The sequence below is a fragment of the Balaenoptera ricei genome, chromosome 4, assembly GCF_028023285.1.
Source record: "Balaenoptera ricei isolate mBalRic1 chromosome 4, mBalRic1.hap2, whole genome shotgun sequence".
Taxonomy (NCBI): Eukaryota; Metazoa; Chordata; class Mammalia; order Artiodactyla; family Balaenopteridae; genus Balaenoptera; species Balaenoptera ricei.
In genome coordinates, this window is record NC_082642.1 from 88,420,376 (window position 1) to 88,447,160 (window position 26,785).

Here is a 26,785-nt window from a genome sequence, read left to right on the forward strand (position 1 = left end):
ACCCCCATACAGTGGAGAGCAGTAGTGAGGCACTCCGACCCCTCACAGCCAGGGAGGTATTGGTGGAGACCCAGTGGGAAGCCGGAACTCCTATCCGTACCCAGGAGTAACTCCTTGCAATTTACTTTATGAAGCTAGTATTAGCTGATTCCAAAACCAGACAAAGACCGTACAAAACAGAGGACTGCAGACCAATACCCCTCATGAATATAGGTGCCAAAATTCTTAAAATATTAGCCAATAGATTTCAGCAATATATGAAAAGAATTGAAAGCCATGAAAAAGTGAATTTGTTCCAGGGATGCAAAGATGGCTCATTGCTAAAAATCAGTTAATGTAATCCACCAAACTGAAAGCCAAAGAAGAAAAATCACATGAATCTATTATTGCAGAAAGAGCAAAATTTGACACTCATTTGTGTTAAACACTCTCAGAAAAATAGGCATAGATGGAAACTTCCTAAACTTGATAAGGAGCATCTACGAAAACCATGCAGCTAACATTACATTTCCTGGTGAAAGACTGAATGCTTTCTCCCTAAGATGCGAGCAAGGCAAGAATGTCCACTCTCACCACTGACTCGCCATAGCGCAATAAGGAAGTGCAATAAAGCAAGAAAAGGAAATAAAAGTCATACAGGTTGTAAGAGAAGAAATAAAACTGTCCCTATTTGCAGATTACATGATTGACTACATAGAAAATCCCAAGGAATCCACAGAGCACTCCTAGAACTAATAAGTGAGTTCAGCAGGACACAGGATACAAGATAACACGCGCAAGTCAGTGTATTTCTATATCCTAGCAATGAACTTGTGGATTTCAAAATCTAAAATAATACCATTTACAATTGCTCAAAAGAATGAGTTACTTAGGTATAAATACAACAAATTATACAGGGTTTGTACATTGAAAACGATACAATGCTGATGAAAGAAATCAAAGATCTAAATAAATGGAGACCCACACTATGTTCAGGGATTGAAAGACTCAAACAAGTAAAGATGTTGACTTTCCCTAAATTGATATACAAGTTTAGCACAATTTCTATCAAAATCCCAGTCAGATTTTTATAGAAAAAGACAAGATTGTTCTAAAATTTATATGAAAAGGCAAAGGAAATAGAATAGCAAAAACAATTTTGAAAAAGAAAAATAAGGTGGGAGCGCATAGCTCAATGAAACAGAGAATCCAGAAATAAAACCACATGGATATGCCCAACCAGTATTTGACAAAGGTGCAGAAGCAATTCAATGGAGGAAAGATAACATTTTTCAAAAAATGGTGCTGGAGCATGGATATTCATAGGCAAAAACAAAAACAACCAACTTTGACTTATCTCACATTTTATACAAAAGTTAACTCACAATGGATCATGGACTTAAATTATAAAACACAAGACTAGGGACTTCCCTGGTGGTCCAGTGGTTAAGACTCTGACCTTCCAATGCAAGGGACACGGGTTCGATCCCTGGTTGGAGAACTAAGGTCCCACATGCCTCGCGGTATGGCCAAAAAATGAAAAAACAGAAAAAAAAAAAAACCAAGACTATAAATCTTTTAGAAAAAAAACAGGAGAAAATCTTTAGGTTGGGGCATAGGCAAAGAGTTCTGAGACTTGACACCAAAATATGATTGATCCATAAAAGGAAAAATTGAATAATCAGATTTCATTAAAATGAAACACTGTTTCTCTACGTAAAGATCCTGTTAAGAGGATGAAAAGACAAGTTATACACTAGGAGAAAATATTTGCATACCACATATGCAACAAAGGACTAGCATCTAGAACATATAAAGAACTCTCAAAACTCAATAGTGAAAGAACAAACACTCCAATTACAATAGAATATGCACAAAGGACATAAAGAGACATTTTAATCGAAGGGGATATAGTGATGGCAAATAAGCACATGAAAAGATTTTCAACATCATTAGCCATTAAAGAAATGGAAATTAAGACCACAGTGAATATCTTTACACAGTTACCAACATGGTTAAAATAAAAAATAGTGATACCACCAAATGCTGGCAAGGATATGGGGAAACTGGATCACTCATACATCACTGCTGGGAATGTAGAATGCTACAGCCACTCTGGAAAACAGTTTAAAAGTTTCTTAAAAAACTAAACATGCAACTACCATATGACCCAGCAATTGCTCTTCTGGGCATTTACCCAAGAGAAAAACAGGTTCACACAAAACCTGTACAGGAATGTTCCTGGAAGCTTTATTTGTAATAGCCCTAAATTGGAAGCAACCCAGATGACCTTCAATAGTCGAATGGTTAAACGAACTGTGGTACAGGATACCATAGAATACAATTTAGCAATAAAAAGGAACAAATTATTGATACATGCGACAATAGACAATTGGATGAATCTCTAGGGAATTATGTTGCGTGAAAAAAGCCAGTCCCAAAAGGTTAATATTCTATGACTCCATTCTTGAAATGACAGAACTATAGAGGTGGAGAACAGATTAGTGGTTAAAGAGGATGTGGGAGTGGGTGTGGCTATACAAGGATAACACAAAGGATCCTTGTGGTGATGGAACTGTTCTGTATTTTCACTGCCTATGTCAATATCCTGGTTGTGATATTGTACTAGAGTTTTGCAAGATGTTATCATTAAGGGAAATTGGGTAAAAGGTACAGGGCATCTCTCTGTATTACTTCTTAACTTCATGTGAATCTAGAATTACTTCAAAATAAAAAACTATCAGGAAGCCATGTAAAACCTAAGGGTTAAGACGTTGCATTTGCAGAAGGCTTTGTTAACAGAGGTCTATCACTGAAAGGCTCTTCCTACACAGTGGCAAAAATGTCCACTGCAACTGCTGGCCCACTTTGTCCCAGACAAGTAACCTGGAGGAAACAGGCCCTCCTCCTCAGTGGTACCAGCAGGTTGTCCTCAGGGGTTTGGGGTGGGAGTAGTGAGTAGGGTGGGTACTGGTGCCTGAGGGCCTGTTGAGTTGCTTCCACCCCGGAACAAGGTCTGGTGTGACCACAGCCTCTGCTCATGGCTTTCTTTCCTCTTGCAGAGGCTCGCTGCTGTTTCACTCTGCCTCCTTTGTCCCTGTTGACCGTCGGACTTACGCTGCTTCGGTGAACCCGGTGAGTGGCAGCCTGGTTACCTGGGAGCCAGCCAGGTGGTCAGAGCCCTCCTCCCTGGGCTCCCAGGCCCTGACCCACCCTCAGAGTAAGGGCTTCAGTGCTTCCAGGGCACTCAGGGCCACTCTCTCACTCGCTGAACAACCCCTGCCCCGTCAAATGAAGTTAGGGGTTAAGAGTTTAGACTCCGAAATCTCTCAGTCCTTCTTTCAGTTCCAGCTCTATCGCTAATTATGTTGGCCATTTAAAAATGTCTATTTCCTCACTTGTAACGTGATATAATAATCATACTTATTATATGGAGTTGTTGTGAGAATTAAAATAATGCATGCACAGTGCCTTGCCCATGGTAGGTACTCAGTACTTGACGATGAAGATGACAGTGGTGATGGTGATGATGGTGATTGTAGATGAGGAAACTGAGGTCCAGAAAGAGGAGGTAACTTCCCCAAGCAATATTGCTAGTTGGTGGTAGAGTCTGGGTTAGAACCTGGTCTCTTGATTCTGAGTCCAAGCATTTCTACTATACCAGGATGCTTCTCCAAACAGCAAGAGACAAGTGGGGAGGGCCAGGCCTGGCCCACTCAGGAAGTCCTAATTTTTACTGCCCAGAGGAGGCCTGGTCATTCAGCCCTCAGGATCCTGGGTTCCTAATGTGGGGGTCTGACCTTTTAAAACAGGTTGGCAGCAAAGCTGTCTTGGTTACAGGCTTTGACTCTGGATTTGGGTTCTCCTTGGCCAAGCATCTGCATTCAGAAGGCTTCCTTGTATTTGCTGGCTACTTGATGAAGGTAAGAGATGGGTCATCTTCATAATCATTGTCCCTTTATACATAGTTATTGTTTGGTAGGGTTTTAAAATTGCAATCAAATACACATAAAATAAAATTTGCCATCTTAACCACTTTTAAGTGTACAGTTCAGTGGTATTAAATATATTCATATTGTTGTACAACCATCACCTCTATCCATCCCCATAACACTTTTCATCTTGCAAAACTGAAAGTCTATACCTAATATAAACAATAACTGCCCATTCTCCCCTCCCCTCCAGTCCCTGGCAACCACCATTACAATTTCTGTCTTTATGAATTTGACTACTCTAAGTACCTAATATAAGTGGACTCATGCAGTGTTTGTCTTTCTGTGACTGGCTTACTTCATCCAGCATAATGTCCTCAAGGTTCATCCACGCTGTAGCATATTACAGAATTTCCTTCCTTTTCAAGGCTGAGTAATATTCCACTGTGTGTATATGCCGCATATTGCTTATCCATTCATCTGTCAATGGACATTTGGGTTTCTTCTACATTTTGGCTATTGTGAATAATGCTGTTATGAACATGGGTGTACAAATATCTCTTCAAGATCCTGCTTTCGATTCTTTGGGGTATATACCCACAAGTAGAATTACTGGATCATATGATGATTTTATCTTAAATTGTCTGAGGAACTGCCACACTGTTTTCTACAGTGTTTGTACCATTTTACATTCCTACCAGCAGTGCACAAGGGTTCCAATTTCTCTATATCCTTGCCAATACTTGTTGTTTTCTGGGTTTTTTTCTGATAATAGTCATCATAATGGGTGTGAGGTGATATCTCATTATAGTTTTGATTTGTGTTTCCCTCATAATTTTTGATGTTGAGAATCTTTTCATGTGCTTACGGGCTATTCATATATTTTCCTTGGAGAAATGTCTATTGAAGTCCTTTGCCCATTTTTTAATGGTATGTTTTTGTTGTTTGTTGAGTTTTAGGAGTTCTCTATATATTCTGGATATTAAATCCTTATCAGATATGTGATTTGCAAATACTTTCTCCCACTCTGTGGGTTGCCTTTTTACTCTGGGGATAGTGTCTATGATATACAAAATTAAAAAATTTTTATGAAGTCTAATTTGCCTATTTTTAATTTTGTTACTTGTGCCTTTGGTGTCATATCCAAGAAATCATTGCCAAATCCAGTGTCATGAAGCTTTTGCCCTATGTTTCTTCTAAGAGTTTTATTGTTTTGGTCTTACATATAGGTTCTTGATCCATTTTGAGTTAATTTTTGTGTGTGGTATTAGGTAAGGGTCCATCTTCATTCTTTTACATGTGGATATCCAGTTTTCCCAGCACCACTTGTTGAAAAGACTGTCCTTTCCCCAATGAGTGGTCAAGGTACACTTGTCAAAAATCATTTGACCATATATATGAGGGTTTATTTCTGGGCTCTCAATTCTATTCCATTGGTTTGTCTTTATGCCAGTACTAGACTATTTTGATTACTGTAGCTTTGTAGTAAGTTTTGAAATCAATAAGTCTGAGTCCTCCAGTTTTGTTCTTCTTTCTCAAGTTTGTTTTGGCTATTTGGAGTCCCTTGAGATTCCATATGAATTTTAGGATAGGTTTCTCTTTCTCTAAAAAAACATCATTAAGATTTTGACAGGTATTGGATTAAATCCGTGGATTGCTTTGGGTAGTATTGACATTTTAACAGTATTAAGTCATCCGATCCATGAACATAGGATGTGTTTCCATTTATTTCTTTCATCTTTAATTTCTTTCAGAAATGTTTTGTGGTTTTCATTGTGCAAGTCTTTCGCCTTCTTGGTTAAGCTAATTCCTAAGTATTTTATTCTTTTTTGATGCTATTGTCAATGGAATTGTTTTTGTCATTTCCTTTTCAGATTGTTCATTGTTTGCGGGTAGAAATGTGCCTGATTTTTGTGTGTTGACTTTTATCCTGCTACTGTGCTGAATTCACTTGCTATTTCTAACAGGGTTTTACTTTTGTGGAATCTTTAGGGTTTTCTACATGTAAGATCATATCATCTGCAAGCAGATACTTTTACTTCTTCCTTTCCAGTTTGGATATCTTTCATTTCTTTTTCTTGCCTAATTGCTCTGCCTACAACTTCCAGTAATATGTTGAATAGAAGTGGTTAGATTGGCCAAAATCAACCGCAATTTACTATCCATACAGTCTCCTGGAAGTTGCAAGCCTTCAACAGATTCTAGAATTCCAAAATAGTTATGTTAGACAGATTCTGCCAGTGCACTTATTGTCTAGGTGGGGAGACAGATTCCTGGTGGTTCCTAGTCTGCCATCTTCCCAGAATCTTACTTCAAGCTGAGTATTTAATATCAGTACTGCCCAGAACCTGGGCCAGTGTTTGTAGTTGTTTTTTAATTGCCTTCCCAACAACTGGCTCATCTGTTGCTTACAACAGCTGATATCTTTTCCATTCACTTCCGTGTCTCTTGTTTTTCATAGCTTCATTCATTCATTCATTCATTCATTCATTTGCCAAATGCTAATGATGTGCCTGACACTTTGCTAGGTGCTGAAGAAGAGTAAGACCTGATCCCTGTCCCCAAGGAGCATTGTCCAGTGGTGATGGGACAGCCATGCACAGACACAGCTGGAAGAATTAGAGTGGAGAGTGTTCTCAGGGTTGTGCAAAGAATGTTTAATGAGAATGCACAGAAGGAAGGGATTGACTCTGGCATGACAAAAGGGGTGACATTTGTTCTGGGCCGTGGAGAATGAATAATGCTGTCATAGATGGAGACTGGGAGGAATGACCTGTCAGACAGAAGAAGTAACCTAACCATAGGCTTGGAAGTATGAGGCTCCACTGGGATTCATAAAGTGGAATTTAGGATGCATGAAAGGAAGCATTGGGACATGAAGCTGCAAAAGTAATTAGGAGACAGTTCCCCTAATTTAGCAAGTTCTGCAACCTTTACCACAATCCATTTTTAGGACATTTCCAACTTTCAAAAATTTCCCTCTTGTTCATTTGCACACCTACCCACACCTACCTCTAGTTCTAGGTAGCCACTGATCTTCTGCCTCTTTAAATTTGCCTTTCTGGACTATTCAAATAAATGGAATTATACAATGAGTAGTCTTATGTGCCAGGTTTATTTTACTTAGCATAATGTGTTTGAGATTCATCCATATTGTATAATGTATCAGTAGTTCATTCCTTTTTACTACTGGTTGGTATTTTATTGTATGGATATGCTACGTTAAAAAATTCACTAGTTGATAGATATTTGGATAAAAATGTTTGGATTTTTGGTCATTGTGACTAATGCCGCTGTGAACATTCACATACATGTCTCTGTGTAGACATGTGTTTTTACCTGGTTCCTTTTAATGGAATTTAGACACCAACATCTGGGCATTAGATGTTCTCATTGCTAATGGGGCATTGCTGCTCCTTGATCTCCTCAGCGGACGAAGCTAGAAGACGTATATATAATCATACCCACATATATACATATACCCACACTATATCTATTTATATCTATCTCCTGTATACATTTCCTATAAATATCACACACACAGAGTTCATGAGGTTATACTGACCTATTCCAATTCAACACAACAGCATTCTTCCTGCTTCCCTCATTCCATATTTGTTTCTTCTTTTCCTGCAGTTAGCATGCTGATTCCCAACTATATTGATATATTTACTAATTTAGTTAATCCTACAATATATACACAAATGCTTCAGAATTGCTACATTCATACCATTACAAACAGCAAAGCTACTAAGTTTTTGTGTCAGGCCAGATCCTGCAAGAAGCAGGTGCTGCAATAGGATTCGATGTACAAGAGCTTGATTTAGGGAATGCCTGTAATGGCTAAAGGGCAGAGGGCAGGAAAAGTCAGGGCAATCCTTTAGACTGCAATGCAGGTCTGTGAAAAGAGGAATAGGTAGGCACAGGTCAGACTGCAGTTCAGTCTGAGAGTCTCGGCTGGGACGATGGGGACGTCCCCAGCAAAGGTTATTTGTTAGAGGAGACCTGCCTTAGGCAGGAATGGCCCTGTAGTTTTGTCATGCTTGGCCATTGGCTGAGAGTAACTCAGGCACATATGGCCATGGCCATGGCATTCATGCCGCAGTGGATCTGAAGTTGCGGCAGCTGGAGACCTTCTGTCAGCTGCTCCCACAGCAGGTTGTCCTGAAAGGAAGTCTACTGTGGCCACCACAGTAGAGTTTAAGATTTCTTTAAAGTGTTTTTTACCTATTGACCAAAGGTATACAAAGCACTGTGTTTAAAGTTACTTGGATTAATTATTATTATTATTAATTTGAAAAAGTTTGATTCATTTGTTTGTATTTTGTTCCTCCTATTCTTCTTGATTTATTTAATTTTAGAAGATATAAAACATTAACAAGCATCTAAAGTCAAAATTATATAAAAAGGTAAACTCAAAGTAGTGTTACTCTCCCACCTCCTATTTTTTTCTACTCCACTCCATTCTTTCATTTACCCCTTCTTACACAAATGTTTGCATACTGTGTATACTCTTTTGTACTTAAGAAACTTACCAATATATCTTGGAAACCACTCCATGTGAATTCACAGAGATCTTCCTCACTTTTTTTAAACAGCATCATAGTACTCCATTGTGTGGGTGGACCATAGTTCACTGCACTGGTTTCCTATATACGCATGAGCATTTAGGTTGTTTTCCAATATTTTGCAATTACAAATAATGCCACAATGAATAACCTTGTGAGTATGTATTTTTCACATATTTTTTGGAGGTTTATCTTTAGGGTAAATTCCTAGGAATGAGATTACTCTTAGGTCAAAGGGTTAAGGAAATAAGTCATCATTTTAAAAGATATCCCCCAGTTTCCTATCATAGGGGTTGTGTAATTTTATATTCCCACCAGTAACGTATGAGAATACCTGTTTCTTCATACTTTCACCAGCAGAGTGTGCTTCAAACTTTTGATTTTTGCCAATCTGTTAGGTGAGAAATGTATCTCAGTATAGTTTTACTTTGTATTTCTCTTACTGTGAGTGCTTCTTTTACTGTTCTTTAAAGCCATGATCCAGAAGTTGCACATTTGGCACCCGTGCTGTCACTCTATTGGCCAGAGCTTAGTCACTTGGCCTTCCTGAGTGCTAGGGATGCTAAGAAATGTAATTGATATTAGGAAACAATATGTACCCTGCTTTAAGTCAGGGGTTTTACTGCTATAGAAGAAGGGAAGAATAGGTATTCTGGACAACTTGCTGTCTCTGCTCAGTGGATGAGGCATTTTTCTTTATTTTGAAGGCAGTAGGAACCCTGGGAAGGAATTTTGTTTTTTTTACTAGGTTTAATATCTATAAAACAATATCTGTTCAATGTAAAAAATTCAATAATATAAACAAGTACAAATAGTAAAGTAATTTACATTGTCATGGTCTGAACATATTTCTAGATCAGAGAAGAGTTTATTTGTCCTTTTAATTTTTACTTCTTTTGCATTATGAAAGTAGTACATATTCCTAATAGATTCAAACAATACAGAAGTATGTGGTGTAAAAAAGTGACGTCTTTTCATTTCAGTCTCTTGCCCCAAAGTAACTGCAATTCATCTGTGCACTGTATTTCTTACTTTTGTTATTATAAACAAAGCCACAGTGAATAGTCTTGCACCTATCTTTCATTAGTAATTCTTAGGAAGAATTTCTAGATGTGAAAGTGCTAGGTGGAAAGGTGTGCAGATTTTAGAATTTATTCAAATCTGCCAAAGTGCTCCCCTCAAAAGCTATACGAGTGCCTACTCCCTCTAATGGTGAAGGGATTTGGGGGGAAATGGGTGTGGCCATGCTTAAGGTTGGGTTCTCTGTATAATGTGGACCTGCCTTAACAGGTCCTGGCAGGAGTCGTGACGCCTCAAAACATTTTGTGCCTTTAAAATTCCTCATTCATATATTCAGCACCTGTGCCATTGTGCTGGCCTGTCCAGGGACAAGGTGGGAGCACACCTGGACTTAATGCTGCAGAGGAGCTTTCGAGAGGGAGTCAGGGCCTTGGGTGCTAGTCTTAGATCAGCCACTAACCTGGGAACTGGGCAAGCACTTCCCCTCCCCGAGCCCCAGTCTGCTCTTACTTATAATGAGAGGGTCCGACTGGGTGATCTTAGGTCTTTCCACTCCTGCAGTGGTGATTTTATGAGTTAGTGACACGTACTTTGAGGAGAATACCAGGCAAGGTCACTGCCAGGTTATGTCTGGTGGTGTCTACCTCTTGACTATTACGGTGTCATGGTCTGTCTGTTCTGGTTAAGAGCTAGAGGGGGCAGAAGTCACTAGAGGTCTGAATTAGTTACGCAAACCAGAAAATGGTCAGAGCCATTAGGGACTATGGATAAAGTGCTGCAGGAGTTGAAAATGGGAGATTAGTCTTCCAAGCTGGTTCTGAGATGTTAAGCCACATGATAGAGTCTGGCTACATCTGCCAAACACTCTGTCTGCTCTTATTTAGTTACCCCTCCTCTTGTGCTTCAGATCTCAGTGCCTCAGGCCAACTCAAGGACTTGGCTCCACCAGATAGGTGTCTCCACCCTCCCACATCATTAACCCCTCACTCTCTACCAGATCATTTTGGCACATGTACATGCGTGTGCACACACACACACCACGACACAACTCCACTTCCTGTGTGTGCTACCACCCCATTTCTCTGCTTACCTTTATAGAAAAGCACCCCGAGAGGGTTTCTTGTACTAGATATTTTCATTTACTTTCCATTTTTTCCCCCAACCTAGTTAGATGGGGCTTTTGCTCCTACCACTCTGTTTATTTGTTTATTCACCAAAAGATGTTTATTGAGCACCTGCTATGATCCAACAACATTCTCTGTTGGAGCTACAGCATGTACCAATTCAGTGACAGGTTCTTGCCCTGTGGAGTTTACGTGGGGGGAGGAGATAGACAAGGAATACGGTAAATAAGTAAATTGCTTCTCTGTGGGATGATAAAACTATGGAGGAAAATAAGCAGGAAAAGAAGATGGAGGGTGAATGTGGTGGAAGGGGTGCCCAGTTTTAAAGAGGGAAGAAGGACTTCACTGAGAAGTGAGGGAGCAAGTCTTGCAGATGCGTGTGGGAAAAGGGGACGGCCAAGCCAAAACCCCCAAGGAGGGCGTGTGCCTGGGGGGCTAGAGAAACAGCAGGAGACCTCTGTGGCTGAAGCCCAGTAAGTGAGAGGGGCGTAGTGTGAATGAGCATGGGGGGTGGTAGTGGGAAGATTTGTGTCGGAGGAGGAACAGATTGCCTCTCTGGGAGCGCAGGCAAGGCTTGGTGGGCCAAGATGGCATTTCATCACCATCTGGAAGGACGAACAGGAATTCCCCGTGATGGGCGGAGGTGGCATATCCAGACACCACTGGTACTTTGAGGTAGCTGAAGCCTAGTGCCCTTTGTGGAGGAAGAGGAAGCTGAGAAAGGAAGGCAGGACCAGACCAGGAGGGGCTCTGAATGCCTCTGATATGGCTTTTATCAAGGATGCCAGTAAGCCCCTATTTTGTCAGATCCATTGGCTACTTCTCAGACCATTATCATACGCAACCTGTCAGCAGCTTTGACCAAATAAATCACTCCCGCTTGTCACACTTTGTTTCTTGACTTTGTGGACACCTGCACTCTTGGTTTTTCTCCGTCTCCTTTGCTGGCTCCTCCTTTGGCTCATCCTGTAATATTACAACATCCCAGACTTGTTCCTCTTGTCACCATGTTTCTAATACATGTGGTAGACGCTCACATATAATATGTGCTGAGTGTCCTCGCATTCTGCCTTGAGGTGCTAGACCGCCTAACGATAAATGCTGAGAGACTGTGAAGCCTTTCTGCTGGGATTAGCCCATGACCTGCCTTGATGTTGTAATAAATTGAGGTAGAAGAGGTTGAAAGGTTGGAAAGGGTAGTTAGGGTGCTGTGCTATTTTCCTTCTGGTCTCAACTAAAATGAGGTGGGCTTCAAGAGAACTTACTTGGAGAACTTACATTTTGTGCCTTGGAGTTTGGAGGTCACAAAATGGTGTGTTAGTGTTTACCAAAAGAAGTCTAAAAGCCCCCAAATGAGGGTGGAGTGGCTCATCTGGAAGCAGAGCAAAGAGAGCCCCTAGAGAGAGGGCTGTCCTTCTACCCAGGCAGGACACTGCCGCCTGGACTTGATATGGACAATGGGAGAGCTGCCTGGAGTCATCTTAAGGGCACCTGTGCAGTGAGACTTCTAGGAGGGTGTGTGACTCAGCCAGAAGGGTGTCCCACTGAAGCCCAGGCTGAGGGAGGAGATGCCCAGATAGAGGAGGGAATGGTCCAGTGGAAAGATCTCTGCGGAAACCACAAAAGTGTCCCAAGAAGGGAAGACCAGCTCTTGTGTATCTGCCGTCCCAGGGCTCCAAGAGCAGACAACAATGGCACCACCCTCAGAAGACTACATCTTGCCCTTTCATTAGCCAACCCCTGCATCCAGCCCTGGAAGGGTCAGAGATTAAGGAATAGGAGAGGAGGACGAACTAGAAAGTAGTGAGAAGGCCAGCCTCCAGCCCTGCTACCTGGCACCCCACTCCCACTTCCCACAGCCCTGCCAGGCCTGGGTCAGGGCAGGCTCTAAACTGGATGTAAGTTGTTGTGTTTTTTTGAATTTTATTTTATTTTATTTATTTTTTTATACAGCAGGTTCTTATTAGTCATCCATTTTATACATATCAGTGTATACATGTCAATCCCAATCTCCCAATTCATCACACCACCACCCCCACCCCCCCGCCACTTTCCCCCCTTGGTGTCCATACGTTTGTTCTCTACATCTGTGTCTCTATTTCCACCCTGCTAACTGGTTCATCTGTACCATTCTTCTAGGTTCCACATATATGGGTTAATATACGATATTTGTTTTTCTCTTTCTGACTTACTTCACTCTGTATGACAGTCTCTAGATCCAAACTGGATATCTAAACTGGATATAAGTTTGAGAGTTTGGGTATTCAAGCCAGACTGGACAGGAGTTATTTGATTAGTAGACTGAACTGGACTCCCTGCCAAAACAAAGAGGTTCTCTGTTATCTGAGAATGAGTGGAAAAGCTACAAGACTTGCCTGAAATTTCATCCAGGGGTGGTAAAATAGCTTACAGAGGAAGTTGAAAGGGATAGTGAAAGAAGTGGGTTTATCAATAAACCGGTTACACAGGCACCAACACAGTAGGACCGAATGCTTGTCCCTGAGCAGCAAGACAGACATGGACAAAGACAGAAACCCTGGAGCCAGAGAGGCAGTGTGGCCCGGGCAGTGCAGCCTGGGCCCCGGGACAGGTGGATCCAGAGGGGGACAGACTGCCATAGGCTGCGGGCTGCGGGCTGCGGGCTGAGGGGGGTTGGGAAAAGTTTCCTTTGAACAGCTGGAGGCAAACTGACAGCGAGACATGCACGCTGCTCAGAGGCAGATGAGGACTCCTGGGAGGTCCGTCAGGAGAAGGTAGGAGGGTGGGGTTTCTCTCCTGGGGCCTGAATGCTGAGCCTGAAGCTGTGGGCCGTGAGATTAACCCCCAGTTTCCTCTGTGAGAAGGCTCTTAGCTGCCAAGCTGCCAGACTTACGTTCCTGCCGCTACCCTGGCCTAGAGTGAGGGGCTTCCCCCGGGCACTGCGGGGGCATTGACTTGATGCTGGCTAGAGGCACAGGAGAGGTCTGGCGTGGGGCCCGAGGAGCTGCTGCCAGATGGCAGCAGGGTTAACAAAGTCCAGAGGAGGAAACGTCACTCAGCTCTTGATAGCAGCTGGAATCCACGCTATCGGGAGTAGACATCCGCATCCCTCGGAGACTCTCAGGCCACGCGGGCTCTACCCCAAGGGGCATTGGAGGAACCACGATATGAAGACTGAATTAAAACAAGATATGTGTTTTCCTAATGTCCACGTGCTGTCTGTGGGAAAGAGGGGTGTCTGTGGGCACCAGCCCCTCCAGCCTCTGGACGTGAAGATGGCGTCCAGGGAGCTCTTCTCTGGTGGAGCCCTCCGTGGGGACGGCAGCAGGAGCTCCAGGCTTGCCTGCTCCCCCATAGCTGGAACACCGTGTCGTTTGGGAAGACTGGCATACCAGGGGGGTTCAGCGTGGACTGAGCCTCACACCTGGCTGCTCTGTGCAGAGGTGAGTCTGCATGTGGCTGGCATTCCTGGTGCCACGCCGTGCTGCTTCTTCCAGGGCCACTGGGCAGGCTCCCTGGGGAACCTGGGGTTAGGGGCCTCCTGGTTCAAACCACTGACACTCAGCCCAACCTGTAGAGAACTTTCCACCGCGGATGCATGCTGACCATCCTCGTGCTTCCCGCTCTGGCCTTACTGGGGATGTTTGTTTCAGTACCAGATGTAGCCCAGGCAAGCCCTCGGCTGAGAGTGGGCATTTCTCCATCACTTCATCCTCTGGCAGCTACTCCTTTCCTCTCATAAGATGCATCACTGTTCTGTAGACCACTGAGAAAAGTCACTACCAATTAAATTATGACTGACAGTGTTTAATTTTCACATTGATCCTAGCTCATCCCTATGGTGAAAAAAATATGTGTCATAGAATACAAGAAATATGGTAATACAACCTGCTTAGGACGTGAGGACTAATGAGATAATGCATGTCAAATGCTTAGCACAGTGTGAAGCGGGTAAACAATAAGTGATGTCTAGTTTATTCAAATCCTCCAGCAGCTCACCCCTGCCCCCAAGCAGACCCCTGCCCACCTCTCCAGCCTCATGTCCCACCACTTCCTCTGCCTCTGCTCTGCCTGCAGTGGCTTACGGCAGGACCGTAGTGCCCCTCCTCCTGAAGTGTCCCATCCCCAGGCCCCCTCTGGTTAATGTCCTCAGCTGGCACTGCCTTTGGAGGCTCTTCCCTGCCCACCCCACCGTCTGTGCAGCCTCCCACCTCCCACAAGCTTTCATACAGCAAAGTCACCCTGTATTGTTTACTTACCCATCTGCCTCCTTCCCTAAAACTTGACTCTTTGAGAACAGAGGCTGAGTTATTTATTTTTGTGTCTGTGTTCTTAGCACAGTGCTGGAACATGACAGAGGCCCAAGAAATGTTTGCTGAGTGAATGACACTTTTCTCCTGTTTAATAATACCTGAATTTGCATAGAGCTTTGTCATATAACAGGTTTTTTAAAAAGCAATTTCCTTATTGCATTAACCTGAGCAGGTCAGGACAGGTGGCGATGCCCTTATTCCCAACTGTAGCTGGAACAACTGGGCACCTCTTAAGGGATGCACCTGAGTACACAGACCCTGGTCCTTGTTGTCCTCTGCCACCAGGGCAGAATCACCTCCGTTCCCTGTACTAGTCTGGCCAGTTAGCCTAACTGGGCAAGGCGGGGAGGACCCTGCGTTGCAGGGGGGAGCACTCACCCCCTGCCCTTGGATTGGGCTCAAACCCCAGCACCACCCTGACACACAAACCTTTCCCTGCTGCTTTTTTCCGCTCGATGCATTTCAGGAAGGGTTATTAAACCACTCACCATGACCTTACTTAACCAATACTGCATTTTTTGGAAGAAAGATGTGAAGATTTTTAGGTCTGAAAAAGAAAATAAATCTGTCAGATACGTGGTTGCACATGTCTCTCTCTCCCTCTTTCTCTCCCTTCCTGCCCGCCCCCACCAACTGTCTTTTTCCTGGTAAAACAGTGCAAATTCCCGCCTTCTGAGGCAATACTGTCTTTGACCTCCAGGTGGTGCCCTCCCTGAGTTTTCAGACCAGATGCCTTTCCTAAACTGGTGGCCGCTCTGACTCATACTCCACCCATCGACCCCAGCAGGAACCTTCAGGGAGACAAGTGCATTCTCCCCACCCCCATTGCCACCACCATGGAGGGCACATTTTGATGGCGAGTTTGATGCCTTTCACCCTGGCTCTGTGGAACAGTTGCTGCCAAAGCCAGGGGAGCCAGCCGTGGTGGTGAGATGAAGGGGATTGTCAGATTAGCGCTGGTGAGCCATCTGCCATGAGCCCCTTTGCTCCCCAGCAGGGCTCTGAGGGACTGGACATCCAGAGCCTGTAACCAGCCCTCTCCTCCCCACTGCAGGGAAAGGCCAAGTGAGTAGACCAACCAGCAGGCTGTGGGCCTGGCCTGATCTTGAAACCATCCCTTATCTTGCATTGAGTAAACATTTATTGAGTGCCTACTGTATACTTGGTAGTGTGCTGAGCACCCGAAAGGGTATGAGCTGGGAGGAGAAGTTTGTAGCTGGGCACCAGCCAAGTGGAAGTCAGTGGCTTCACGGTGGGAACTATGAGGAACAGTTATAGCACTGGAGACATTATGCCATGGACAGGGAAGACCCTACATCTGGAGCACTCTTGGTCTGGGAGTGAGAAGACTGGAGTTACTCTGGGCTTAGCCTCTTACTAGAAGTGTGATCTTGGGCTTGTCCCCTCACCTGTGAGGGTCTCAGCTTGTCCATCTGTGAGGCTCACATGTCAATCTGACCACGGCAGGGGTATTTCAACTAAAGCTGCTCTCAGGGTGAGGGGCAGGGGAGCTGAGCAGAGCCAGGAAGCAGCGGAGGCAGGAGGGGCCGTGATGTCAGAGGAGTGGCAGGCTGTTCAGGCTCAGAGAGGGCAGAGTCCTTGGTGGGGAGTGGGTGAGAAGCATGGGAAAGGAGGCCTCGCACGCCCCACTCCGGAAGGGAAGCATAGGAGCAGGAAGTGGTTGACCGAGGAGGAGAGTCTGCCGGAGGGGGTCAGATCAGGATGGAGGAGCAGGAAAGAGACTGTGACAGGGAGACCTGAGAGGGCTTCTCCAACAACGTAGGAGGGAGGCAACAAGGACCCAAACTAATGCTGTAGACACAGGAAAGAAGGCACCGATTCTAATGACGCAGCAAAGGAAGGCAACAGCAGCACAGGGTTAAGTGCAAGGGCTGTGTCCTCACACAGACCTGGGTCCTAATGCCCTCCTGTCCACTGGTTAGCTGGGTGACACTGAGCAAGGTGCTTAACCTCTCTGAGCCTCAGTTGCCTCATCCAGATATGGAACAATTTAGTATCTATCGTACTTTTTTATAGGTTGGTTGTGAGGATCAGGTGAATGAATGGATGCAAAGTGCTTAGTTCAGGGCCTGGCAGCTGTCCTTTTGATCTTTCTCAGTAATATTAATAGTACTGTAGACTCATTAGATGGGGAAGAAATGAAGGGGCTGGAGGAGTTGAAGATGACAGTGAAACTATTAGCAAGGAAGCGGAGCAGGCTTGGGCCACTGGGCACTTGGTGTGTTGGTTGGTTAGGATGAGTTGGGGACCTGTGGGACATTCAGGTAAAAGTGATGGTCGGGAGGAGGAGGTGGGGTTGGGAGAGAGCCATGACTCCCCAGGGGTACATTGGAACAGTTACTCGGAGGTGGCGATGGGGCTGTTGCAGGAAAACAGCTGTCACCCAGACCAGCAGGAACATCATGAGTTTATTCAGAATGCTGGCTGAGGACTCCAGCGAGCTCCTGCACCCACAGACTGTTGCTACTTATCATGTCGTCAGAGCTGTGATCCAGGAATAGTGTGCTTCCACAGGTCAAGTTCAGTTAAACTTTTTTCGTTATCGGTGTCAGATGTCATTAATTTTTAGCTGGATAAAAGGACTGTATGTACTTTATGTTGTGTGATACTGTGCCATATGAATCAAACACAAAGCAGCTGGAAATTTCCATGAACATAAAGAAGATGAGGCTGCCTAAGCATTGAGTGTCATTTGAGGGGAGGTGCACTAGGACAGGACATTGGGGGACAGGTGGAAGAAAGGGGTCAGGGAAGATGGAGGAGATGCTTGGGTATCATTAATGCAAAGGGAGGAGTGAGGGTCAGGATCCCTAAGTGGTGCTTACACAGGTGCAGGGGGAGAGGCTGAGGCCAGTGAAGATGGTGGGGGTGAGGGATGAGGGAGGCGTCCTTAGCATGGGCCGCCCTGGACACCCTGGAGCTGCATGGGACTGGGACCCAGAATGGCAGGGAAATGGGAAACTGGAGAGTGTAGCTTGTGTTCTCAGAAGCCTGGCCATGGAGGGAAGGAGAGCAAGACGGTGGTGTGAGGGGGTAGGATGATTAAGAAAAAGTTCTTTAGGATATGGGGACATGGTATTTACAGACAGTCATTCACCTGACAAACATTTATTGAGCATCTGCTGTGTACAACGTTGGAGGGAGGGAGCCAGGGGCAAGGGAGGAGTGGAAGTTGCATAAGAGAGGAGTATGGATGGCTGACGGTGTGGAAAGTGGAGGGTGAAGTGGCAGCCTTGACAGTGGTGAGAGGAGTGGGGCAAAGACTTCCAGGGGAAAGTCTGCGGGCAGGAGGAGGGCGGGGAGTGGCTTTGTGAGGTCACCCGTGAGAGTTGAGCGGGGGGAGGCTTCGGCTTGGCCACCATGGGGAGTGGGGGTGAGCGTGTCATGAGCACTTTGTTAAGCGGCAATTTCCTTCCTCTAATAAATGACCTTAATTCTCCATAATTGAAGGAGAAGTCACCAGAGGTCAGTTGACGAAGCTTTAATTTGGGTAACATGAAGGAAAGCAGCTAGAGACCAATTACTTTGTCATTTACACAAACTCATTTCCATGATTAACTAGGGGTGAAGCAGGGCCAGAGTTCCCACAGGCAGGGGTCAGGCCCCCAGGAGGCAGCTCTGCCCTGAGGCTACGCCTTGGCAAGGGGCACTTTCATGGCCACAGGAGACTAAATCCTGAGGGATTCCACAAAGAAGAGGCAGTGTCCCGCCGTCCTGAGGCCCCAGCACATCCAGTCCTTGCACCCAAAAGACAGCTCAGAGGGGGCCCTGCAGCACAAGGCTGCCTCCTCATTGCCCCGTCCCCCGGTTCAGCTCTGCCTCTGCCTCAGCCTCACTGGTCACACCGGAGTCAGGCTTCCCCCTTGGGTCCTCTGTTTCCCTAGCTGTGAGAGAAGTAGTCAGGCTAAACGGACTCCAGTGATCCTTCTAGCACCCAGTTCTCTGAGTCTACTTATGTGGCCCTTAGCTGGCCTTGCAGGAAACAGTCAACCCAAGTACACTCAGAGAGAGTATGTTTGCTCTGACCTTGTACTAAGCCCCGTGGGACCACCACACAAAGCTGAGGGGTGTTTGCTACCTGTAAAGACCAGGTGTGTCCACTGTTCATATTGATGAACAGCTTACCAGGTGCCAGGGGCTCACCACATGACACCCAGCCAATAGTGCATGGTTCACAGAGGATGGAGTAGTGGTTAGGAGGGTCTTGGAGTGGAGCTGGACTGGGGCCCCCACCCGACATCAAGGCTTGGCTGAGCCTCTAACTTGCTGTGTGACCTTGGATGCTGCGTCCCCTCTCTGGTCCTCCAGAGAGGGCTTGGCCTGGAAGACTCCTGAGGTTCCCCTGGTTTCTGGCAAGAGGGAGAATACAAGCGAAGGCTCAGAGGCAGGAATGAATAAACAGGTGCCCAGGTGCAGGGAGCGGGATGAGACTGGAGGGAATAGGGTAGAAATGAGTGAGGTGAGGTGGGGCTCCAGGCTGGGGGAGGTCTGGGTCATGATGGGTCAGAGAGTCGCTGCAGGCAAAAGTGAGATGAGAATTGGACACGAGACTGAAGGGAGGGTCACAGCCAGCAGCTTAGGCCTCACCATCTCCTGTCATTCCTGGGTGACTCTAGAACGTGTCCCGAGAGCCTTGGACAAGAAGCTGGCAAGTTATGGGGAAAAGGAATGAAAGTGAGGAGGGGAATGGCCTGCAGGCTGATGGGTGATATCGGAGGCTGAGCCCCGTGATGAGTGCGGTTCTGTCCCCTCCTGTCCAGGCTTGTAGGGCCTGGTTAACAATGCGGGCATCTCAATGTTCGGGGGATGTGGAGTTCACCAGCATGGAGACCTACCTACAAGGAGGTGGCGGAAGTAAACCTCTGGGGCACAGTGCGGGGGACAAAATCCTTTCTCCCCCTCATCCAGAGGGCCACAGGTGAGTTGGAAAGGGACCTTCTTCCTGCCCCCTGGGCCTGCTCTACCTTTTCATCTTTGCTCAGAATGGAAATAGGTCTCAGCAGACTCAACATCCACTGCCCTCACTGGCTGACTGCATGACCCCCAGGGGCCACACGGGGCCGTGGATGGTGGCCAGCGGGGATGCACTGGACCGGGGGGCAGAAAGAGATGTGTGATTTTCAGAAAGTAGATCAGGTAAGAGGTCAGCAGTCTGCACCAAAGGCTAAAAGATTACAGTTGTAATCCCAGTCTGGGAACCTAATCTAGACAAATAACCCCCTTTGTGCACAGAGCTGTGTGTACACATCAGGTATGGAGAGGGGTGTGGTTAAGTAAATGTTGGTATATCCATTCTATGGGTTACTATGCCATAGTTAAACAAGGAGACAATTGTGGTAGTAGGTGAAAATAATAATAGTAATAATCAAGATTAGAAATTGCCAAAACAAACGCCCAAACCACGTTAGGTAGCCAAATGTAAGCAAACCACCTAAGAAGTCCCTGACTCAAATTTTCTCCCTATAGTAGCAAACAGTTACGGCAAAAAGGGGAAGATCCATACCCTCCATCCCAGCGTCCCAGCGATGACGGGAGGAACCCAGAGAGCAGCTGTAGGGTTTTGGAAGAAAACCCCAATCCTTCAGCAACTTCCAACATAGAGGTTTCTGAAAGGTGTCTCCTCACAGTGCCCAGGTGGGGCTGTGCCTTAACTTCCTGGGTGCACACCCAGGGCGAGTGGGTCTCAAGTCTGCCTGGGCTTACTGGGCAGGCTGGATGGCTCCTCCTCCATCCACTGCCCCACGGCTGGCAGAGGCTGTGGTCAGCTCCTAGCACCCCCAGGCTGGGCCTATGGGAGAGCTTCTCCAGCTCCCCACTCTCTCCCAGTGCCTGAGACTCTGTCCACATGTCTTAGATCTGAAGTCAGGTTCAGAGCCCTGCCCCTGCCTGCTTGGTGACAGAGCCCGACCAGGTGATAACAATTTGGGGTTATTGGCAATAGGAGAACATGGCAGGCGAGACAGAGCTTGTTGTGTGTTGCTCATTTTACTGTGCCCTCCCGCTGTGTAGGCCTGCTTTCCACTCTTTCCTCCTCCCCTGTCCTGCTTGGGAACAGCCAGCTACCCAGGAAATAGCAGAGATGCTGATGCTGATGTGTGGGCCTGAGCTGGCCTTCATTATAAACGAGGGGGCGCCCTGACCCTGGCTGGTTCAGAAGGCGGAGCCCCAGCCTGACGGGCCGCAAAATAGCTGCCAGGGGCCAGGAGGCCGGGTTCTGGCCAGACCTCCAGAAACGTGCCAGGCCCCAGACCCTCTGCAGGTATTGTTCTGTGAGCAGGACTTTGCTGCCTTCCTCCGCAGGCTGCGCGGTCAGCGTCAGCAGCAGGCTGGGCCGCATGGCCCACGCGGCCGGCCCCCCGTACTGCATCACCAGGTTTGGGGTGGAGGCTTTCTCTGACTGCCTGCGCTACGAGGTGCACCCACTGGGAGGGAAGGTCGGCGTGGTGGAACCCGGCAACTTCAACGCCACCACCAGCCTCTACGGCGCTGAGCGCATCCAGGCCATCGCCAATAAGATGTGGGATGAGCTGCCTGAGGGGGTGCGCAAGGACTACGGCAGGAAGTACTTTGACGAGAGGGTCGCGAAGATGGAGACCTACTGCAACAGCGGCTCCACGGACACGTCCCCCGTCATCCGCGCTGTCACCCACACCCTGACCTCCGGCTACCCCCTACACTCGCTACCACCCCATGAACCACTACTGTTGGGTGCGAATGCGGATCACGACCCACTTGCCCGGAGCGATCTCCGACAGGATCTACATACACTGAGGAGTTTCGCACTGGCCTCTGTTGGGGAGCCCTGGGGGGTAGGGAAGAGGACGGAGGGAGGGAGGGGGAGGGGCTTGTATCATTACCTCTTGATTACCCACTTGTGGATTATCCCAATCCCAGGAGGACCCACTACCAGTCTGAGCATTAACCAGAGCAGGCAGCCCAGCTCAACTCGTGTGCCCAGTGAATGGCTCTGGCCTTCTCAACTGGGGTGCAGAGTGGTGGGCAGGGCCCATAAACCTCAGGGCAAACATGGTGAATCTGTCCTTCTGGAATTGATTTTATACAACGATTTTAGGTAGACATCTTTATATTAAAAACAGATTTATTATAAAATAGAATCCAAATCCTTTATATTTTAAAGCCAAAGCATCAGTTCAAAAAATTTATCTCAGGACTTCCCTGGCAGTCCAGTGGTTAAGACTTCGCCTTCCAATTCAGGAGGTGCAGGTTCAATCCCTGGTCAGCTAAGATCCCACATGCCTCGGGGCCAAGAAACCAAAACATCAGAAGCAATATTGTAACAAATTTAGTAAAGACTTTAAAGAAATGGTCCACATCAAAAAAAAAAAAAATTTATCTCATTTGATCCTTAAACCAGCCTCATGAGTAAAAAGGGCAGTTTTTTTTTTCTTTTGTACATGAAGCATTTTTGGCTCAAAGAGGATACATGAATTACCCTTTTATTGCTTATAAATCAATTTTGCTTATATTGCTTTATATAAAATATAAAGGTCCAAGTCGTGCGTTCCTGCCACTGCTGTAGAAACATTTCACATTTTATGTTCCGGGGCTGCTCTGGATCCAGTTACCTGAGGATCCTGTGATGAGCTCCGTACCCTCACCTGGGCCATATATACCATGTGCCCACCATGCACCTCTTTGCATGTCCTTGGTGCTGCTGTGTGCAGCTTGCAGCCAGTGATTCAGAGCTGAGTGGAGGGGGTGGCAACGTTCTGGAGATTTCCATTTGAGGTTTCTCCAGCTTATCTTAGGACAAACTTGTGTGGAGGTGCTCATTGGTTAAGAGGTAATTTGTTTCTGGTTTGGGTCCGCTTGGTCTTGCCTGGGGTGGGACCCATGTTGATGGGACATTCTTGGCAGGAGCCGTGTGGCCTCTCCTCCCCCAGGGGTGGGTCCAAGTTCCCTGTCTGTCTCACCTGGTGCTTATACACACACACACACACACACACACACACACACACACACACACACCTGTTCTATGGTGCCCAGGGTGGCCTTCATTGATGGCTCACCTTCCTGCTATGGACTTATTTTTAATTAAACCAGGTCACTGATCAGCAGAGTCTGTTTTATCACTTCTTGGGTTTGGGTTTTTGTTTTTTTTTAATAAATTTATTTATTTTACTTGTTTTAATTTTTGGCTGCGTTGGGTCTTCGTTGCTGCTCGCAGGCTTTCTCTAGTTGCAGTGAGCGGGGGCTACTGTTCATTGCCGTGCGCGGGCTTCTCATTGTGGTGGCTTCTCTTGTTGTGGAGCATGGGCTCTAGGCGTGCAGGCTTCAGTAGTTGTGGCGCACGGGCTTAGTTGCTCCACGGCATGTGGGATCTTCCCGGACCAGGGCTTGAACCCATGTCCCCTGCATTGGCAGGCAGATTCTTAACCACTGCGCCACCAGGGAAGCCCTTGGGTTTGGGTTTGAAGGCCAGTGTCCCTGCAGTTGCCCAGACCCTGCATGTTTGGACCCAAACCAGGCAACACCCTCCTCCAGGTATCTGTAGGCCTTGGGACAGGTTCCTGAGTACCAGCCCTTCCGCCTCGCCCTGGAAGGGCCAGGCCTGCCGCTAGAGGGTGCCCTGTCTCCTTTGCAGCCAGAGTGGCCTCAGCTCCTGATTTGGGAGCTCCCACCCAAGCCTGAGGTCTCAAAGGGTTGGTGATTCCCCACCTTGGAAGTGGTCCAGGCATAAAGACACAAGGCCCCTTTAGAAACAACTCTTCCTTCTCTTCTAGTAGCTGCCTGGCTTAATCGTGGAGCCTGGTTCCAGGAGAAAGCAGAACCTGGGGAGCTGGAACCAGCCACGGGGCTCAGGCAGTGCCAAAGAAGGAGGGGGTCTCACAACGAGAAAATTCAGCCTGCCTTTTGGGCCTTGATCCCCTCTGTCATCAAGCAGGGATGCCCTGCCCAGCTCCCTATCTGCACGGTGAGGCCCAGAGGGCCTGTGTGGATGGACAGGGTGGGCAGGGAGACTGAAACCCTCCAGAGCCCAGGGAGGGACCCTTGATGGTCATTGTCTTTACATAACAAGAAGAGCGTTTTGAACCACAAGGCTTGCCTTTCAGAATCTCATTTTTATATCTTGGGAGATTTTGCTTCCATGCTTAATTTTATTAAAGGAAAATGTAGGCAGAACTTGAAGTCACTCGTGTGCACGGATGCCTGGGAACTGGCAGGAAAGGGAGATGGTCATACGCTCTGCGTCAGGATCAGCAGTAAACCGAACACTGGAGAAGACGCATCTGTGTCTGCTGGGACCATCAGGCATTAAGTCAGAACTGCTAGGCTGGCCTGCAGGCTGCCCTGATTTTTAATTTTTATCCCAGTGATTGGAAAGCCCAGAGCAACTTCCCTCCAGATCATCTCAATGCTAATGAAAACCTCACAATTACTATTCACCTTTTGGCAGCTGAGAGCCTCCTTGGGGGCAGGTCTCGTTTTGATCCTTACAAGAGACAGCTGAGGTGGGCAGAATAGAGGTGGTTGTTCCACTTTTATAAATGACGTAACTGAGACCCAGAGGGGGGAAGTGACTCACCCAGCATCACAGGGGGTCTGAGCAGATCCAGGGCCAGCACGAAAGTCTCCTGAGTGGTGCTGTTCACCATCACCTCACTCTGTGGCCCCAGGAGCCCTGGGAACCAGGTGGATGGGTCAGGGTCGCCTGGTACCTAGACCCTCACTGCCTGTCAGCAGAGCTGCCCCTGCTTGTGGGGGTGAGGGGAGGCTGCCACCTGCGCCCACTGTCTGGGGCTGCTGGGGACTAACTGTGTCCACCAGCACCGCCTTGGGTGGGAGCCTTGTCTCCAGCACCCTCCCCTTGGAAGGATTCGCTCAGTCAGTGAGGCCTTAGGACCCATCTCCTGTTGTCTATTCAGGCCTGCAGCTCTGGGCCTGGGCCCCTTGGAGTATAACCCCATCTCCCAAGCAGCAGGTACCGGTCAGCTATGCAGGGCAGGGCGCTAGTGAACAGGCACCCGCACAGGGCCCTGGGCCAGGAACCAGGCGTTCACTGTACCAGTGGATCCTCCTCAAGGCCTCTGAGATGGGGGGAGAGTCCTACACCCCAATCCCACTCTGCCACCCCGTGGTGTAATCTTGAGTAAGTGGCTCTGGTTCCAGGGCCTCCGGCGAGGCCTCAGGCAAGAGGAGGGGCAGCGTGCAGACAAAGCCTGGCACTGCGGGCAGGGGGGGGGGGGGTGTGGGCTGGACTCGGCTTGCACCTGGGACTTTGCCCAGTGGTATCTCTGTCTGTGGGGACCCACGGACGGGTGCCTTCAGCCCGCACTGCCCCTCCCTTGATGGCTGGAGGCTGGATGAGAGCTTTTTGCAAGATGCTCCTGACGGCGCCTTGTTACAGAACACATGCTGCGCTTTACATTCCACCCGGGGCCAAGGGCTGTGCAAGCAGGTGACAAGCCGGCCTGGCCCTCCCTGCCATGAGCTGCTCCGAGTGCCTCCGCTGCCCAGGGTGGTGGGCTCTGCCAGACTCCCCACTTGGGAGGCCTGCTCATTTCCTGTATTTCAAGCGGGAACTGGCTCTGCAAAGCTGCACCAAGTCTTTCTGGTGCAGGTGCAGACATGAGCAAGCAGAGGCTCTCTCGGCTTAGGTAGCACCGGGCCCTGGCTGCCAGAGAGCAAGCAGGCACACTGTGCAGTGCTGGGCCCAGTCCACAGCCAGCCCCGCCCCTCCTCTCCTCTGATTCTCACAGCGGCCTTGGGAGGTAGGCGGGGTGGGGTTATTACCTCATTTTACACATGAGGAAGCAAACTACCCCAAGTCTCTCACCAAGAGAGGGATAGAACCTGGTGACCAAGTCAGATCTAACCTCCAGCCCGGAGCTAGTGATGCATGAAAAGCTGGGCAGATGGCACCCGGATCTAAAATAAGGAGGGGAAAAAAATACCTCAATTATGTAACAGTGAGAAAGATCCGTAGGCATACGCATAGTACAACCACAGAGCGCTGCCCCATAAGCCATCTCCTCCTTCCCTCCCCCATCTCCTTCTTCCCTCCCCCAGGCTCTGGGCCCTGCTCCCTGGGAGGGGATGTGCCGGAGGAGCCCATCAGCGACCCTCCAGGAGGAAATCTGCCTGGCCTGGGCTCACACCGCCCCATCCTGGGCGTTTCTGAGGGCATGCTCTAAGAACACCAACACCTAAACCTTGGACAGGAACAGATTCTGGAGCTGCCCTCAGAGAGCTCGAGGGTCGTCTGAGCACAAGGCTTGAGGATCCTCAGATACGGAGGTGGAACAAGGAGGACTCTGGGGACCCAGTGCTCCGATGTAGAACAAACAAGAAAACAAGCAAACCCAGAGCATCTAAGGCCGTCCTGGTGTGTGTAGGTACCAAGGAAGGTGGTTTGTGAGGTTTGTGGCTTCAGAGGTATAGGGTGAGCACATACTGGTCAGGGCCCAGGGCCCAGGGCCTGGGATTAGGGCTGGGAGGGCTGCCAGGACTCCTGGAACCTCAGAGAAGGAAAAGGGACTCAGCCATCCTCAAGCATGACTCCCAAACTCCAGGCAGCTGGCCAGGCTTTGAAACCCTCCAGTGACAAGGATCTCCTTACTTCCTAAGATGGCATTTCCTTGGTTAGGGAAAATTTACCCAAAGACTGAGCTGAAATCTACCACCTCTGACTTAAGTCCTTTGACACTTGGCTATGACCCAGAACTGCACAGAACACTAGGTTGGAAATGGCCAAGTCAGGTTCAGGAGCCAAGGTCCCTCATTTGACAAGGTTTCCATACCCCTCACTGTCTGAACAGAAGGTTTCAGCTGTGATTATCCCATCTCTCATTCTTGATGACACACATCAGGCTGAATGGTCACCTAAG

General features: G+C 47.6%; 1 protein-coding gene across 1 annotated transcript in view; it reads left to right on the forward strand.

Moving 5' to 3' along the window:
* Positions 1-21,738, forward strand: part of BDH1 (3-hydroxybutyrate dehydrogenase 1) — a 34,015-nt gene extending 12,277 nt beyond the window's left edge. The window contains 7 exon segments of the mRNA XM_059919978.1: positions 3,042-3,114; positions 3,792-3,917; positions 19,705-19,737; positions 19,739-19,765; positions 19,767-19,854; positions 21,237-21,598; positions 21,600-21,738. Coding sequence (XP_059775961.1) covers positions 3,042-3,114; positions 3,792-3,917; positions 19,705-19,737; positions 19,739-19,765; positions 19,767-19,854; positions 21,237-21,598; positions 21,600-21,707 — 817 coding nt within the window. The 3' untranslated portion in view covers positions 21,708-21,738.
* The last annotated feature ends 5,047 nt before the right edge of the window (positions 21,739-26,785 follow it).